Source organism: Ambystoma mexicanum, chromosome 6q (assembly GCF_040938575.1).
Source record: "Ambystoma mexicanum isolate Mex_15411 chromosome 6q, UKY_AmexF1_1, whole genome shotgun sequence".
Classification (NCBI taxonomy): domain Eukaryota; kingdom Metazoa; phylum Chordata; class Amphibia; order Caudata; family Ambystomatidae; genus Ambystoma; species Ambystoma mexicanum.
The window spans coordinates 68,194,200-68,209,432 of record NC_090937.1 but is presented as its reverse complement, the minus strand read 5'-3'; the positions used below and the strand labels follow the sequence as shown (position 1 = coordinate 68,209,432).

The 15,233-nt window shown below is 43.7% G+C and overlaps 1 protein-coding gene across 2 annotated transcripts in view; it reads left to right on the top strand.

The window, feature by feature from the left end:
• The window catches only part of EPHA5 (EPH receptor A5), a 938,871-nt gene that overhangs the window by 554,939 nt on the left and 368,699 nt on the right, over positions 1-15,233 (top strand). For both annotated transcript variants that reach the window (XM_069630489.1, XM_069630488.1), the window contains exon 4: positions 13,070-13,225. In XM_069630489.1, coding sequence (XP_069486590.1) covers positions 13,070-13,225 — 156 coding nt within the window. The remainder of the gene's footprint in view (positions 1-13,069; positions 13,226-15,233) is intronic.

Here is a 15,233-nt window from a genome sequence, read left to right as displayed (position 1 = left end):
CAGCCTCTTTCTAAATCTGCCTGCCTCTACTCTCCGCCCTCTGCAACTCACCAAAACAGGACTGTGAGACTTGTCCTTGGCCTCAAGCCTAGGGATCGCATCTCTCCAGGACTGAAAGCTCTGCACTGGCTCCCAGTGGTGGCGAGGATTAAGTTCAAAGCCCTCTGCATTGTCCACAAGGCCTTCTGGGGCCTGGGACCGCAATACCTTCAACTCTCTCTACCTAAATATCCTCGTTCTCCATCTCTTCGCTCATCCGCCTCCAACTCCTGCAGGATTAGTCACTTCTCCAAGCAGCGAGTTGGTGGTGGATCTCTTTCTTCTGCTGGGGCCTCCCCTGCCTCTCTGAAACTTGAGGAGAACCATCTCTGTTTCCGGAAGCACCTCAAGACCTTCCTCTTTGTTTCGGCTTTTTTCTCCTCCTCTCCCCTGCTGATCTCCTGGCTGAATCTGAAACTGCACGGGTTACCTGGCTACCTTCTGATCTTGGGCCCAGCCACCCCCCGCCAGTTGCACACCTGCACTGCCCACCTGGCATGTTGGCACTCCGGGACTGTTTCTGTGTCCCTACAGGCCCTACTAGCACTTGACACCTGATGTCTGCACTTACCCTTGCACTTGCCACCTGCTGGCTGCACTTTTATTTATTCTCTTTATTTTACTGTTATCCTATGAACTGCACTGCCCCCTCCCCTTCCCCCCTGCATTTATCCTTTTCCCCCCTCGCTGCACTTGCGCGATCTCATTGTCACCTGGCCTAGTAGGATAATTGTCTCTGTCTTCCCTCTGTTTCCCTTCCTTTGCTTCGTCGCGCCTTGAAAAACTTGTGTATAGGCCCGTTTTAAATACCATATAATATCATATCATATCAATGCCGGCATATTTTACTGAGATGAACCACATTACTTACTTGGAGCCCAGGAATATGGCTGGTTCGGTTTCGTTCCTTCATTTACCATACTGTGGCAGAACAAAGTACCTGATGCCCCACTCCAAAAATCAATACTTTTCCCATAGTTCGTCTCCTCACTCCTGTCATACTGGATATTCCAATAACTCTAGGGGATGTTCTAGCTTTTGACAGGAGGAGTGGGGGCACTTAAGTAACGATTCCACCTCTCTTTTGCAGTGACTTTCAGCCGAAGAGTTTTCAGCCAACTTGACATTTCATGCCGTCGGGGAACCTTTGGAATCCTATGGAATACATTGCGAATGTCTTCTGCCACATGTACATAGTGGGAGACATTTACACTTTTTACCTTACAGACTGAGAAAAGTGTTAACAGGGATGCGCCAAATTTAACCTACATGTTTGTAATTAACTAGAACTGCACGTAGACCACACACGTTGGTTGTCTCCTCAAACATTTTACACATCTTACAAAATGACCTCGGTTGTGTCTCATTTTCTGTTTCTCAAGCACCGAGTATCCAGTTGATTTTGTATCGCGCTACATTAAATCACACGGATCTGGGCGTCTTTGCCTGCTAACGTTTAAATATGCGTACTTATCTTCTGAGACCACAGTATAGCATTGAGAAATGACGCGTTGCTTCGTGAAATGCAGTTTGGATGCAGGCGAGAGTTCTGCTTGCAGGAAGCAGGGCCTTTCTGGGCGGAACCCCCGAGGCTTTGTCTTCAGCAGAACAAAAGAAATGGAACGTGGAGATGAGCTCGCTGCTTAATCCCGTCGTGGCCATCATGCATACACACTGCAGCCAGAGGAAATGTATTTTGCCGAAAGCATGTCTGGCTCAAGCTAAGGCGTGCTCTAGAATAATGCCACGCGGAAGTCGAACCGTGACGCGAACACTGCCTTGGAGAGACCTCTTTTTTTTTTTTTTGTATCTCCGAGGCATATTTCAAGACCTCTGCCTCTGCTGCATTATTAAGAACCTTCCCAACAGAGTCCGAGGAAGAAGACCGCTTTAATAGAAGCCTCTGAAATGGCCTTCGAATATGCATTTCCGTGTGATGCGGAATGTGTCACCCCCGTGCTCCCCGAGCACATGGGGGCCCATTCACAAAGAAATCCACGGGTGTGGCTGCAACGACGCACACATTGCACATGCCGGCAGATTAACAAATAATCGCCCGAGCCACACTTTCCACACACAAACGGACCTAGTTCACAAAGAAAGAGCACCACACCGTTGTTCCTGGAAGTTGGACTTAGCAAAGGAAAAGGTGGGAAAGTGATATTTAAAAAAAAAAAAAATGTTCCCCTGAAAATGCTGTCAAACAGTGGGAGAAGTGAAACACTCCTGTGAAAGAAATCTAAAATAGTAACATGTGTTGCTGCAGATTTGCGGACGTTTCAAATCTGATTTGCGGCACTTTAGAACAGTGGCGCATTTCTACCATAACAAGTGCCTTCGTGTTAATTTGTGAATCGGGTTGCTCCGCCTGACCTCTGCTTGCAGGTGTGTCCTCCATTGCATTGCCGGATATTCGCACTCCTCCAGGCTCATCCTTTCCATGCACAGAGTGGGTGTCAATTGCTGTACACTCCCCTGCACGTACGCGCATTGTTCATGTGGGGAGTACGTTGCACACACCCATACTTGTGGGGAAAACACTCTTTCGTACTTAGTGAACCAGACACAAAGTTGGCAACCGTAATTTGCGGCTGCACATTCATCCATGGTGGAAAAAAAAGTGTTGATCATGGCCTTTGCTTTCAGCCAAAACAATTAAATATCCTTTCTGCGTTGACTAGCTATTGCAATGACTAAATACATGTCTAATATATGTCGTGTACATGCAGTTTGCAAGTCATACCATATTACTCACTTTTACACTGGAGACACCCTGTTTCGACTCTCAATGTTTATCAAAGCTCCAGTGGACATTATTTAACATGGAGAAACTTCATCCGGGTGTGTTAGATTCTCTCCCCCATAGGATTCACAACTGGTTTACGGGATCAAAGCTAAGATGTCAACTTTTATATTTTATATATCAGCATCCGGGGTGAGGGAGCCAGCCAATTAGGTTATTTGGATTGGTGGCTGTATCTACAGATACAAGTCTGCGTTTCAAGCAACCTAATGGCTGCTCCCCCAGCCTGCCATCTTCCCCCACATACTCCCCTTCCCTCGGTCACGGGTCTAGCCCCTCCCCACCCTCCTACCCTACTCACCTTATTGTTTTTGGTGTCGGCTCAACCTGTATCTAGACTAGCCAAGCTATCGGTGACCACATGCCACTGCCTACAAGACTGATTATCGACAACAACCATATGTGCCACTTGTATCGCCTCATGACACACACCCACATACACCCTGAACCCCAACGTAAGTTCAGATTCAGAGTTTACTTTATTAGGTTTGCCCAGGCCTACCCATAATGGAATTCAGCAGTTAGAATTCCCAGTGTATTATAGGACAGTATGCCACTTCATCCTTTATGATGGTAATGTGACACAATTCAATTGGTATATTAATATATCTTTTGTTGACACTAGAATCGACTTAAGCATCCGAGTAGTTTTGTGATACTTTCTAAATGTAGTTTATGCCTAACGCCCACTGCTTAGATAGGGTTGACGTGTTACATTCATGATAAAGGCATGCATGAAATTGGTAAAATGTCTCAAGGCAGGATCAAAGTATTCTGAGGATTATCATATGCATGGTGGGATTTGGAAAGGTCCCTTGGAGCTACTTTCTTCTTCGACCAGCAAATGTCCTATGTCTTAGTGCTCTGAGGCATTAGAACCAAAGCACAGCTTTTCATCTCACGCACAGCTGAGGCACCTGACCCCAACAATAGAAGAACTATCCGCCAATTTCCTCTCCTGCCAACTCTGGGTGAAATAACCCATATGTCATTCAGAAGATCAAGGCGGTCAGTAAAAAGGAGGTCAATCTTGACACATGGCAGACACGTGTTCCTAACTGGCCTCCAGGTGACATAGTTTACCACAAGCAATTCTAGCCACTCAACACACCCATAGCACCACTTTTAAGACTACACTGCCACCCAACAACTCCAAACCATTCACAAACCAACCCCATTATCCCCCTTCAAATGATGCTCAAAACCTGTAGAACCATTTAGTTACCAGCACAATCTCTGATCAACACAACCCCCTACTAACTTCAACATGACCTTAACTCAACCCAACCAACTTAACCACAGAACATTCAAAAACGACACAATTAACCCACACAGCCAAAGAAACAACTTCCTGAACAGAAATGCAACAAGCCCAAACACATTTCCATCCCCACAGGTAGTAAAGATGTGAAACCACTACATTATCTCATTGATTCAACACATACATAGAAGCACATGTGTCTCAAAAGGCCTCAGAGCCAGTCCACCTCTGAGGCAAAGACATACACGCATCATATTCTATGTTTTTGAGGATATAAAACAGTTGCTACACCTCTCTGGATAAATCTTTGCTGAGGATGACCCACTCTTGGGGAGGCAATGTCAAACCTCTATGACAGCTGTCAGTCCCAATAAGCCAACGAAATAACAAGCATGATTTGCAAATACCTCATTACAAAATATAACATAGAGTTCCGGTTTGCACTCAACTTTGTCGCTCAAATTCTGGTCCATCAGAACAGTTTTCTTGCTGTAGCACTTTATCAACTGGAACCGGTTATTGCTGGCGTAACGCTTACCAAACCGGTTGGTTGTGCGATAGTATGGATTGTTTATTGAATTCAGAGTTAACGGCACCACAAATTTCGGAGACATTGGGCCTCATTACGAGTTTGGTGGTAGCCATGCCCTTTTTTGGGTTTGGCTACCCCCAAACCCGGGTCCGGGTTCCCTGAATGGGGAAATACCGGGCCATTCCGACCTTGGAGGGCCCGGTATTTCCCCATTCGGGGGAACCCGGACCCGGTCCATCCCCATTCCCATTGAGCCCCCATAGGGCTCAATGGGAATGGGGAGCATGCTAACAACGGGCCTGTTAATGACAAGCCGGTTGTTAGCATGCTGGGCCGCTCGCATGACCCGCTAAGGACGTCTGGTAAAACCAAGCGTCCTGAGCGGGTCCCGCGAGCGGACCTCGTAATGGGGCGGTAAGGGGTTAACAGCTTTGGCACCTTTACAGGCGCCGTTAACACCCTACTGATAATGAGGCCCATACTCTTCTCGAATACAACTTCAAGCTATGGGTATTCTTTCGCTGCCTTCAGACAATTAATATCCAAATTTCCGGGAAATGCCCTTTTGGGCTCTCCATCATAGGCTAAGCTGTTTGACAGCATTGTAGGATTATTCTTGCAATTTACCATGTTCCAAAATTCATTAGGATCCACCTAGATGGTGCCAGCCAATCAGGAGTTGTACAACTGGGCTGTTTTCAATAGCACATCCCCCGTTCGCTCCTGCTGTCATCTTCCTCTGTCCATCTGCCCATCTCGGCCTTGCCCTAAAATTCCATCATCTGTCGTAGAACACCATCCCCACCGTGTCCACTTTGTATACCGTGGTCTTGGCGAACTAGATTACTTTGTTGTAATTTACTTCATCCACATTACTTTGTGTGAAAGTGCATTTGTATATGTGTTTTTAGAGCTAAGTGGTATATGGTTGGTGGGTGATTGGGGTTGGGGGCTGTAGTGGTGGGGAAAGGGGGCTTGGATGGACCACCCCATGTAAACAAAAAAAAAATAGAACCCCCCAAGTAATACTGTAAAAGTAAATCACACCATAGTAATTTTCTTAAGCAAAACGATGTTGAACCACTCACCTTCACTGCTGCCCAGCCATATCGCCTTTTCCTCAAATTTCAACGCACCTCCAGGCACTCTCCACTCTACCCTGGTTCCTCCTTCTTGCCTTGATCCTCTCTATCCGCCTCAGCACATTGCTGTGACTAAAGTATCTAACCTGTTCCACCACTCCAGCTTCCGTTCAGTGCACCTGGATGCATTTCCTGGCCCACCTGCGGACCACTCATCGCCTGTCCCCGGGGAAGCCTACCTTCCGTTTGGAGGAATGAAGGCCATCAAAGTGTAAAATATGTTGGCATACAAAATTAAATGAAGGTATTACCTGCTTAAAACAAACAAAAATGATAAATATAGAGTAACATGACATGAACATTAGGGGCGCTCAGGGGCAATGCGCTCGCCTTTGAAGCAAGACAACGCGAGAAATACAGGTTCGATCCCCGGGTCCGTGCTTAGAAACCCGTTATAAATACTCAATTCTAATTATAATTATAGTTTTCTGGACATGTATATACTCCTGATTTACATTGGTATTCCTGTATTTTATTTATTGAACTTAAATTAAATTTAAGTTGCACATTTGAATAGTGTTGTTATCATTACAAAGAAATAATCATCATCACCATCCTTTAGATTCATAGTATAAGTAAAAAAATGCCATGGAAAGGGAACCTGGCACTTTTTTCCTGGCATTTGCAGAGGGATGAATGCACGCTGAGTGCATCACATCCTCTGTGCTTTCTAAAGCAATGCCATATCAAGGCGATTTAAAACAGCCATGTCTGCCTGCAGCGGCACGCCGTGAACGGCAATGGGTTAATTGCAGGTGTTACGCGTCTCCTAGTGGTATACATGTTTCGTGGGTAGGTTGGGCTTCAATTGGTTACTCTACCAGGCGGTGCTACAGCTGTTAAAGGAACATAAGCCTGCCTTCAATTAATCTAACATGTATTAAGCAGACTAAAGTGAAATATTGCAATCACTTGGATTTTAAGTGTTACTTCTATTTCTCAGAGTAGGATTGCGCCTCTGCTGATGCCGACTCTCATAGATAGCCCACTTTGGTAAAGGCAACCCCGGTTTTTGCCTAGGGTTTAGGCTCTTAGCTGATGGAACTAGTCAGGGCAGGTTCGTGTATTCTGTTTCCTTCTGTATTTGACATGGTAAACACTAGTAATGTGTTGTTTTGGTTACTGTAAGTAGCAATATGTTATTAATTGTATTGGGGCAATTTTAGAAAATTGTAATACAAAAAAGTTATAACTTTTAAAATAAAATATGTGTTTACTTTCCACCACTCATAGAGACTCCTTCCACATAAATCACTCTAGGACTATTATTAACACGATGTTTGGTCATCCAGAAATAGCCACACATATCCTTCAATGTAATGTTCACACACAGCATTTAAATCAGCTTTCGATCCGTTTGAGCTGAAAACGCCATTCGTTTTTGCTGATGCGTGAGGAGTTTTCTGCAGATGGTGTATTCCTTGCATATGCTGTGGCAGCAGCATCACGTTACTTAGGGGCCCTACCTGCTGCTCGGTAGGCCTGTCAGGTACTTTTTAGGACAATGGGATTTAAAGGAAGTAAATTGGCAATGCTTCAAGCAAGGATCATTTGTTTTAACAATGTGTGCAATGTTTCACCTTCTGATGGCATTCTTTAATTCATGACTACCCTACTCTATAGTGGAGGGCTACTTTATATGCATCTGACTGAGGTGTTTTACCCATTGCCATACATCTAAAACTGTGTAGTGATTGCATCATTATCATTCTGAAATAAATTAATTTAAATCCATTTATGCTGGCCATTTTTAATAGTCTGAACCGGCAATTGTAGAATTTTTATATTTATGTTTACGTGATGGTAATTACTTAATTAACAGGAGAAGGTGCTTCCTCAGGCATACTTTGCAACTGGTCAATAGAAGTGACTCAATTTGCATTGCTGGGTGGTTTAACAGTGATAACAGAGAGATAAGTGAACGCAGAAACCCGGTTGTTGTGGGGGCCACAGGGGTGGTGACAGCAGATGTTGGCACTGAAGTGATAATTCATTGTATTCACTTATGTACAGGCAGAGGAGGGGTGGGATTTAGAGGAAGGGGAGGATGCCAATGAGTGCCACAGCTACCCCTTCCAGAGAGAGGAGTGCTGTCTTGAATGCCCGAACCGTACATATGCTCGTGATCTAAGGGAGGAAAGAGTTCCAGTGATAAGGAGCAAGGAGGGAAAATGGGCACTGGGTAAGAGATGAATGGAGGAGTTGAGGAGGCTTGGGATCCAGGGTTCAATGTCAGGATCGCCTAGATATAGAGTTAGCTAGATTGGTTGTAGAAGGAAGCCCATTAATGATTTTGTCTCAAGAAGGAGGAATTTGAAGAGGCGGGTCATACTGCATGCACAGCCCCCCTGCGTGGAACCAAGGGGCAAGAGTGTGAAAGGAGACAGTGCATTTGAACATAGTGCAGGTTACAAAGTCCAATGCATTATTTAGGATACAAAGGAATAGATGACATATCTGAAAAAGAGTCTGCCGCAATAGTCCAGCCTACTGACTGAAACTGAAAATTCATGTTTTGGCTGCATGATAGGTAAGAGGAGCTGTGGATGTTCAAGAATTTGTTCGGGCCCCAACAGCAACAGAGGTAATGAGAAGTCTGAGTTTGAGATGAGGGTCAAACAAGGCCCCACGGTTGCAGGAGTTTGAGGTTGTGGATAGATTTGACACGCACATATATGAGAGTGGAGGAGGTGTAAGGCATTATAAGGTAGGAGAAGATGACTTCTGTTTTCACAGAGTTTAGCGTTAGGCATCCAAATGCCTTGTACTGGTGATAAGACAACTGGAGACATGATGGAACATTTCACCTGTGAAGAAGTGGACGGAGACGAAAGGTGGCTGTCATCAGCAAGTAAGTGGTAGGAAATGAAAAGGTGGAGATAGCCTTCTAGATGGAGGTGTTGTTAGTACTAAAGATAGAATGCATGATACCTTCTTCAAGGACCCCTGCTGGAGTGGGCTATCTGAGCAGGTACCAGTGTTCGATGATATGGAGAAGAAGCAGTTAGAAAGTTAGGGTGCTATCCAAAGGAGAATGTGTCCTGTAGGCCATGGCCTGATAGAGAGTGGAGCAGCACAGTTAGATTGGAGGGTTAGAGGCAACAGAGGAGAAAGGACACTACGGAAGGAATAAAGGAAGTAGGAAATATGGTTGATTACCATTTTTGTGGCACAATGAGAGACACTTCTATATTGAGGGCGGGCCTGGTCTGTTAAGCTACAGGTAAGTGGTGATGTGGTTGAACACCATGTACTCCAAAACTTTGGAGTAATAAGGAGAGAAGGGAGACTGGGTGATAGCTGGCTGTGTTGTTTGCTTTAAAATCTGCTATGCGTTAAGATAGAGAGGATGGCAGCCACCTTCTTATAAGTGTAAAAGAACCCTGAGGTAAATAATATTGTTATAACAGAGAGTATAATAGATGGAGCAGGGACATTGTGACATATATTTGACTGTTTGAGGTACGATTGTGGCAACTGGAGCGCAGAGGGTAACTTAGGGGATGTGTGGCATTTCAGCTCAGGTTGTGCGAAGATCACATTATACATTATATAGTGGGGCTATTATATGATCGTTAGAAAGGGGAGGGAGGAAAAAACATCAGTATACATATTTTCTATCTTGAAACTTTTAGAGGACAAATAATTAGTTAGACCGGAAGCGAGGAGGACAATGTGTATAGACAAGGGGCGTGGTGGCGGGGGGGGGGTCTGCGCAGAATAGCCTTCACGGTAGAGGAGAGCATTTGAGGATGAGAGCAAAGAGTTGAAATGAGTTTGGTAAATGAGTCAGATTTTTCATAGTTCAAAGCAAAGAAGGAGTTACAAAGAGATTCCTTTTAGGAAGCATGGACAGTCAGACAATGGGACTAATTCACAGAAGCATTTTATAATGTCAAATCCCCATTGGAAAATGTGCTGTGATTCAGGGAAATGTGTTTTATGCTACAGGCATAGGGGCAGCCACATAGCTACATAGCTATTCCTGGCTTTAAGATTTGAAGAGTGATCTTGGGGTAGGGTGACAGGAAGTATATTAGAAATTGAACTCATGATTTCCCTTTGGCAACAAAGGCCTGTTAAATTGAGTTAGCATGGCGAGTAGAGAGAATTTGAACAGTAGACCTGACTTTGGTTTGGTAAAGAGCTATGGAGTCAGGTTTAAATTTAGGTTTCATCTTGGGGCAGTAGGAGGAAATGGACAGAGACATAGCAGACTAGTAAGAAGTCAGCGGAGGCAAGAAGGCCTGGATATTTAGTTCTATGGGATAATTCTACACGTTAAAGACCGAACACAAAAAAGATTGTTTTTTTTCAGCTGTTTTTGTGTTAGATTTAAAATGCCGAAATATAATTTACTGCCCCCTCCTCCCTGCAAGGTGATACCTTCCCCACCCTCTCCTGCAAGGTGTCTTGTTAATCAGGGCCACTACCCCCTTCCCAGCACAATACACGCTTCCTCCCCACACATACATACACAGACACACAGACACACAAATCAAACATATTTACCTCCCGGGATTCCTTTTCCTCTTCTGACCACGCTTGTCAGCCCATGCGTGCACTTGTGTGTGGCATGGGCATGAAAGTTTGATTTAGAAAGACCTCTCTGTGCCGTCACAGAGAAGTCTTTCTAAATCAGACTTTTTTAAATTAAAAAATATGGCTCTATGTGATATTTCTGCATTTTAACGACCGAACACAAAAAAAGACAGTTTTTATCCGGCTGTTTTTGTGTTGGCTTAAAAATGCTGAAATATCACATGCTGCCCCCACCTCCTCACAAGGTGATCCCTTCCTCACCCTCACCTGCAGGTTGTTTTGTTAACCAGGGGGTAGGGGGGGCGGGGGATTAACAGGAAGAATTCTAGATGGAGATAGTTTTCTCCATTGAGTATTTTTGTTGATTTTGGGTGAGGACGGGTTTATCAGAGAGGGTGGGTTGCAAGTACAGGTGGTGTTTACTGGACGTAGACAGGATGTTGTCCTCACACAAAAATACAATAGGGCCTAGGGAACTAGGGAATTGAGGAGGAGGTCAGGAACAGTGAGGAAGGAGTCACTAGTGCCAATGCCCAATAAAACAAGAGGATACTTGAAGGGTTGTGTTCAAAAGAAGCCGGGGCACATAAGAGGGGTCAAGGGGGTGAAAGGATTGGATGTGCTTGTCACTTAGCCCATATCACCAACTGTTTATGATCTTGTAAATTCTGTACAATTCGCGACAGTGAACTTCGGAACCTTGACTATGGATTGCCCCAACTGCCGTTTCAACAAAAGCATGATTGGAAGCGGTGTGGCACTTGAAAATACTGTGGAGATGATGCTATGGACATAAAGGCAAATGGACATCAGCAGACATGAAATTTAAATACCTGGGTTCATTTAAGCATTTTTGATGATTCCAACTGAGTTAATTAACAAGGGGGGTCCTGGGAGTCCCTCTGCCAGACATTAGTCCTGGTTACAAGAGACTTACCCAGTGGGGTTTCTGTTGGTACTCTTGTTCAGAGGAGAATTGCCTAGCATTTTGGTGCTGGACTGCCCCAGGGCAGGACAAAGACTGATATGTTTGGGATATTTCTTCTCTGTGAAAGATAGTGAGCTAAAGACTCTGGGTAAGTCTCTCGTAACCAGGACTAATGTCTGGCAGAGGGACTCCCAGGACCCCCCTTGTTAATTTGCATATTTATGTAACTTTGGGTCTGACCCTAAGTTACAAGGGGAATCCAGACGTGGACCCCTTGCTCACTATTCTTAGAGAGGCACAGATCCACCCTACTGATGAGGTCCAACCAGACCGAAACACGTGTCTGGGGTTTATGTTGGTACTCTTGTTCAGAGGAGAATTGCCTAGCATTTTGGTGCTGGACTGCCCCAGGGCAGGACAAAGACTGATATGTTTGGGATATTTCTTCTCTGTGAAAGATAGTGAGCTAAAGACTCTGGGTAAGTCTCTCGTAACCAGGACTAATGTCTGGCAGAGGGACTCCCAGGACCCCCCTTGTTAATTTGCATATTTATGTAACTTTGGGTCTGACCCTAAGTTACAAGGGGAATCCAGACGTGGACCCCTTGCTCACTATTCTTAGAGAGGCACAGATCCACCCTACTGATGAGGTCCAACCAGACCGAAACACGTGTCTGGGGTTTCTGTTGGTACTCTTGTTCAGAGGAGAAGTGCCTAGCATTTCGGTGCTGGACTGCCCCAGGGCAGGACAAAGACTGATATGTTTGGGATATTTCTTCTCTGTGAAAGATAGTGAGCTAAAGACTCTGGGTAAGTCTCTCGTAACCAGGACTAATGTCTGGCAGAGGGACTCCCAGGACCCCCCTTGTTAATTTGCATATTTATGTAACTTTGGGTCTTATCCTAAGTTACAAGGGGATCCAGACGTGGACTCCTTGCTCACTATTCTTAGAGAGGCACAGATCCACCCTACTGATGAGGTCCAACCAGACCGAAACACGTGTCTGGGGTTTCTGTTGGTACTCTTGTTCAGAGGAGAATTGCCTAGCATTTCGGTGCTGGACTGCCCCAGGGCAGGACAAAGACTGATATGTTTGGGATATTTCTTCTCTGTGAAAGATAGTGAGCTAAAGACTCTGGGTAAGTCTCTCGTAACCAGGACTAATGTCTGGCAGAGGGACTCCCAGGACCCCCCTTGTTAATTTCCAACTGAGTTAATAAATGCATACTTCGGCTATTTATGTGTCCTTCGTGGTCTACCAGTCCATTGATAGGCCACAGCTATGTCTGCTCCTAGCCTGAGCTTTGCATGGGCTGACCAATGCATGTCCTATCCCTTCACCTCTTCAGGGTGTGGTGCTGACATCGCCGTTGCATTGCTGTATTCCTGGTGCTGCTGGGAAGAGTAACCCCTCTTGAAACCAAAGCTGGCATGTACATGTCAGGTTCTGTTAATGGAATATGAAAGAAAACCCACTCACCAGCACTTTCTCTCCTGGTCACCTCTTCCCTCTGCAAATATATAGCAAAATTGTGAAAGAAGACAAGTCTCTTTATATTGCAAATGTTTGTTTATGTTGTAAGATTGTATAATATCAAATAACGTTTTACAAGAGTCAAACTATTCTGGCAAATAGTTTTGTTGTATGCAGAAAATTGAAAATGATGTCTTAGTTTCCATACATGCGATGTTTGCAATTCCAAAGACATCAAGGAACTCTGTTCCTGGTAGTAAATAAAGAGGCTTCAGGAATTGTTTTCATGCCTGTGGAGCAGCTAAAAAAGAGAACAAAGTACTAAACCCTGCTCTTATTTTGTTTAGTGTGTAAAGCCGGATTCTTTAAGGCCTCACCGCAAAGTCCGACATGCAGTAAATGTCCGCCCCACAGTTACAGCCACGAGGAAGCATCTGCCTCTTGTCTCTGTGAGGGGAACTACTTCAGAAGAGAATCAGACCCACCCACCATGGCCTGCACAAGTAAGTAAAGGAGGAGATCATACAAAATAAAATGTGAAATGTACATCCACAGCTTTGTTATCTGAGTTAAGAATTCACTTGCACAAAATCAGAGTTTAATGGGGTTTCCATGCAGTGTTTCTGTTGCAATACTCATGCGACTTTATCTAATAGATCAATAGTATTCATGCTATGAAGAGAATGAAGTATCAACAATGCCCCAGATTGATTCCATTCAAGAAACATTTAGAATAAAAAACTCTAATCAGAGATTAAGAGAAATAGACGGATAATCTGTGAAAATTCCCATTTCAATTGAAGCTAAAACTGGTGTTATTTTCTAATATCTTTGGAAATCTGCAATACATTAGATTTTTGATATTTTTCTGAGGACCCCGAAAATATAAATTTACCAATGTTTCTTCAGTCGTTCTTTGCCTTCGATACATGAATGCTAATCCATGTAAACAGACACTTAATATTCACAGATATATGTCATTCATAAATCACCTAGCATTCGCAATTGATATAGACTTGCATGCATATAAATATACAAAATCCATCTTTTCCAAAGATATCTAGAAGAGACAAATGTTTATCAATACTCTCAAAGGTGTACATCAAGCCCATTGTTCTCCATGATCTGGGGCATGTGCAATGTCTTTCAGTCTTGACAGAGGCCTCTTTAAAAAACGGAATTTGTGCATATTAGGCACAAACATCTAATCTAAATTGTGTCCATAATCTTCTACCCCTTAGCATGTTGTCTACGTAAATTAGTCTTCTAATCTGTCCAGGGATGAGATAATGGCATGTTCCATACTAAGGCATTCAACAAAGTCAATTAGTGATAGATAGTTTGCCAGCAAATGAGATGCCATTTTTCTCAATTGAGGGGAATAACTTCAAGGATCCAGAAACCGGTTACTGGCATTAGTCGAGCACAGCTCTTTTATATACATTTAAACCATTCATTATAGAAGCATTATCACTAATGTAATATTAATCGTTTTATTTATATGTTTACCCTGGCAAATAATCACATAGTAGTCTCAGAGTGCACGGGTGTGTCTGAGAGTTGCCATATTGGGCACCCTTAAGGGATTTCCAGACTTTGTTTGGCAGAAGGAAAAGGACGACAGTAAAGATAAGAGGATGGGAAAGAGGGGATAACTGCCATAGACAAAAAAGTGGGCAAGATGACGTAGGGAAACATGTCTTGTTATATAATGGGTGCCAGTCAGTCCTGCCAGGTTGACCATGCTGTTTAAGATGCATAACATATGGGTTTATTCTAATCTAAATGTGTTACAAAGCAGATTTGGAGAATAGGAACACTAGTCCACCATTGTAATATTTGGATACAGAAGGGTCTTAAGATAAATGTGGTTAATCCTAAAACGTTTTTTTGGTCTATTTGCACAGACCTAACTTTAACTCATACCAATTATTAAATCCTTTATTTTTTCCTGCATAAATGTTGCCTTTTTGTTATTCCATATAGTTGGCCATACATATATTGGCTTCTTCTTATCCATATCGTGACACAGTTCTCCCCTCATTAATTGTGTAATGAAAATGTGGATATTGAGTTGCGTAAGGCCAATGTGATTTTCAAATATTGATTTTCTGGTGTCTGTCGGACCGATGCATTATCAAAACCCCATAGTTTCTCCTCATGAAATCCATCTGTGGCCACTTTTGCCCTGGACATTCTCAACATATGAGACACTGGCTGCTCCTACATATTTGCTCAAATTAAAAAGATGCCTTCAGTGGCTTAATTCGTTTTCATGACTTGAAGTGTCATAAGTAGACACACTTAAAAGTTTTCTCTAAACCAAATGTCCAGGTAATTGCAATTCTAACCCCCTTGTAGGCAAGCTCCATTTAGGAAAAAAAGGATAACGCTCCCTTCATCCATGACCAGCAACTAATACCTTACACTTATCAGTACTGTCTGGTCTTTATAATCCATTTAGCTCACATACCTATCTATACACAGTGTATGGCCTATGGTGGTCTAACA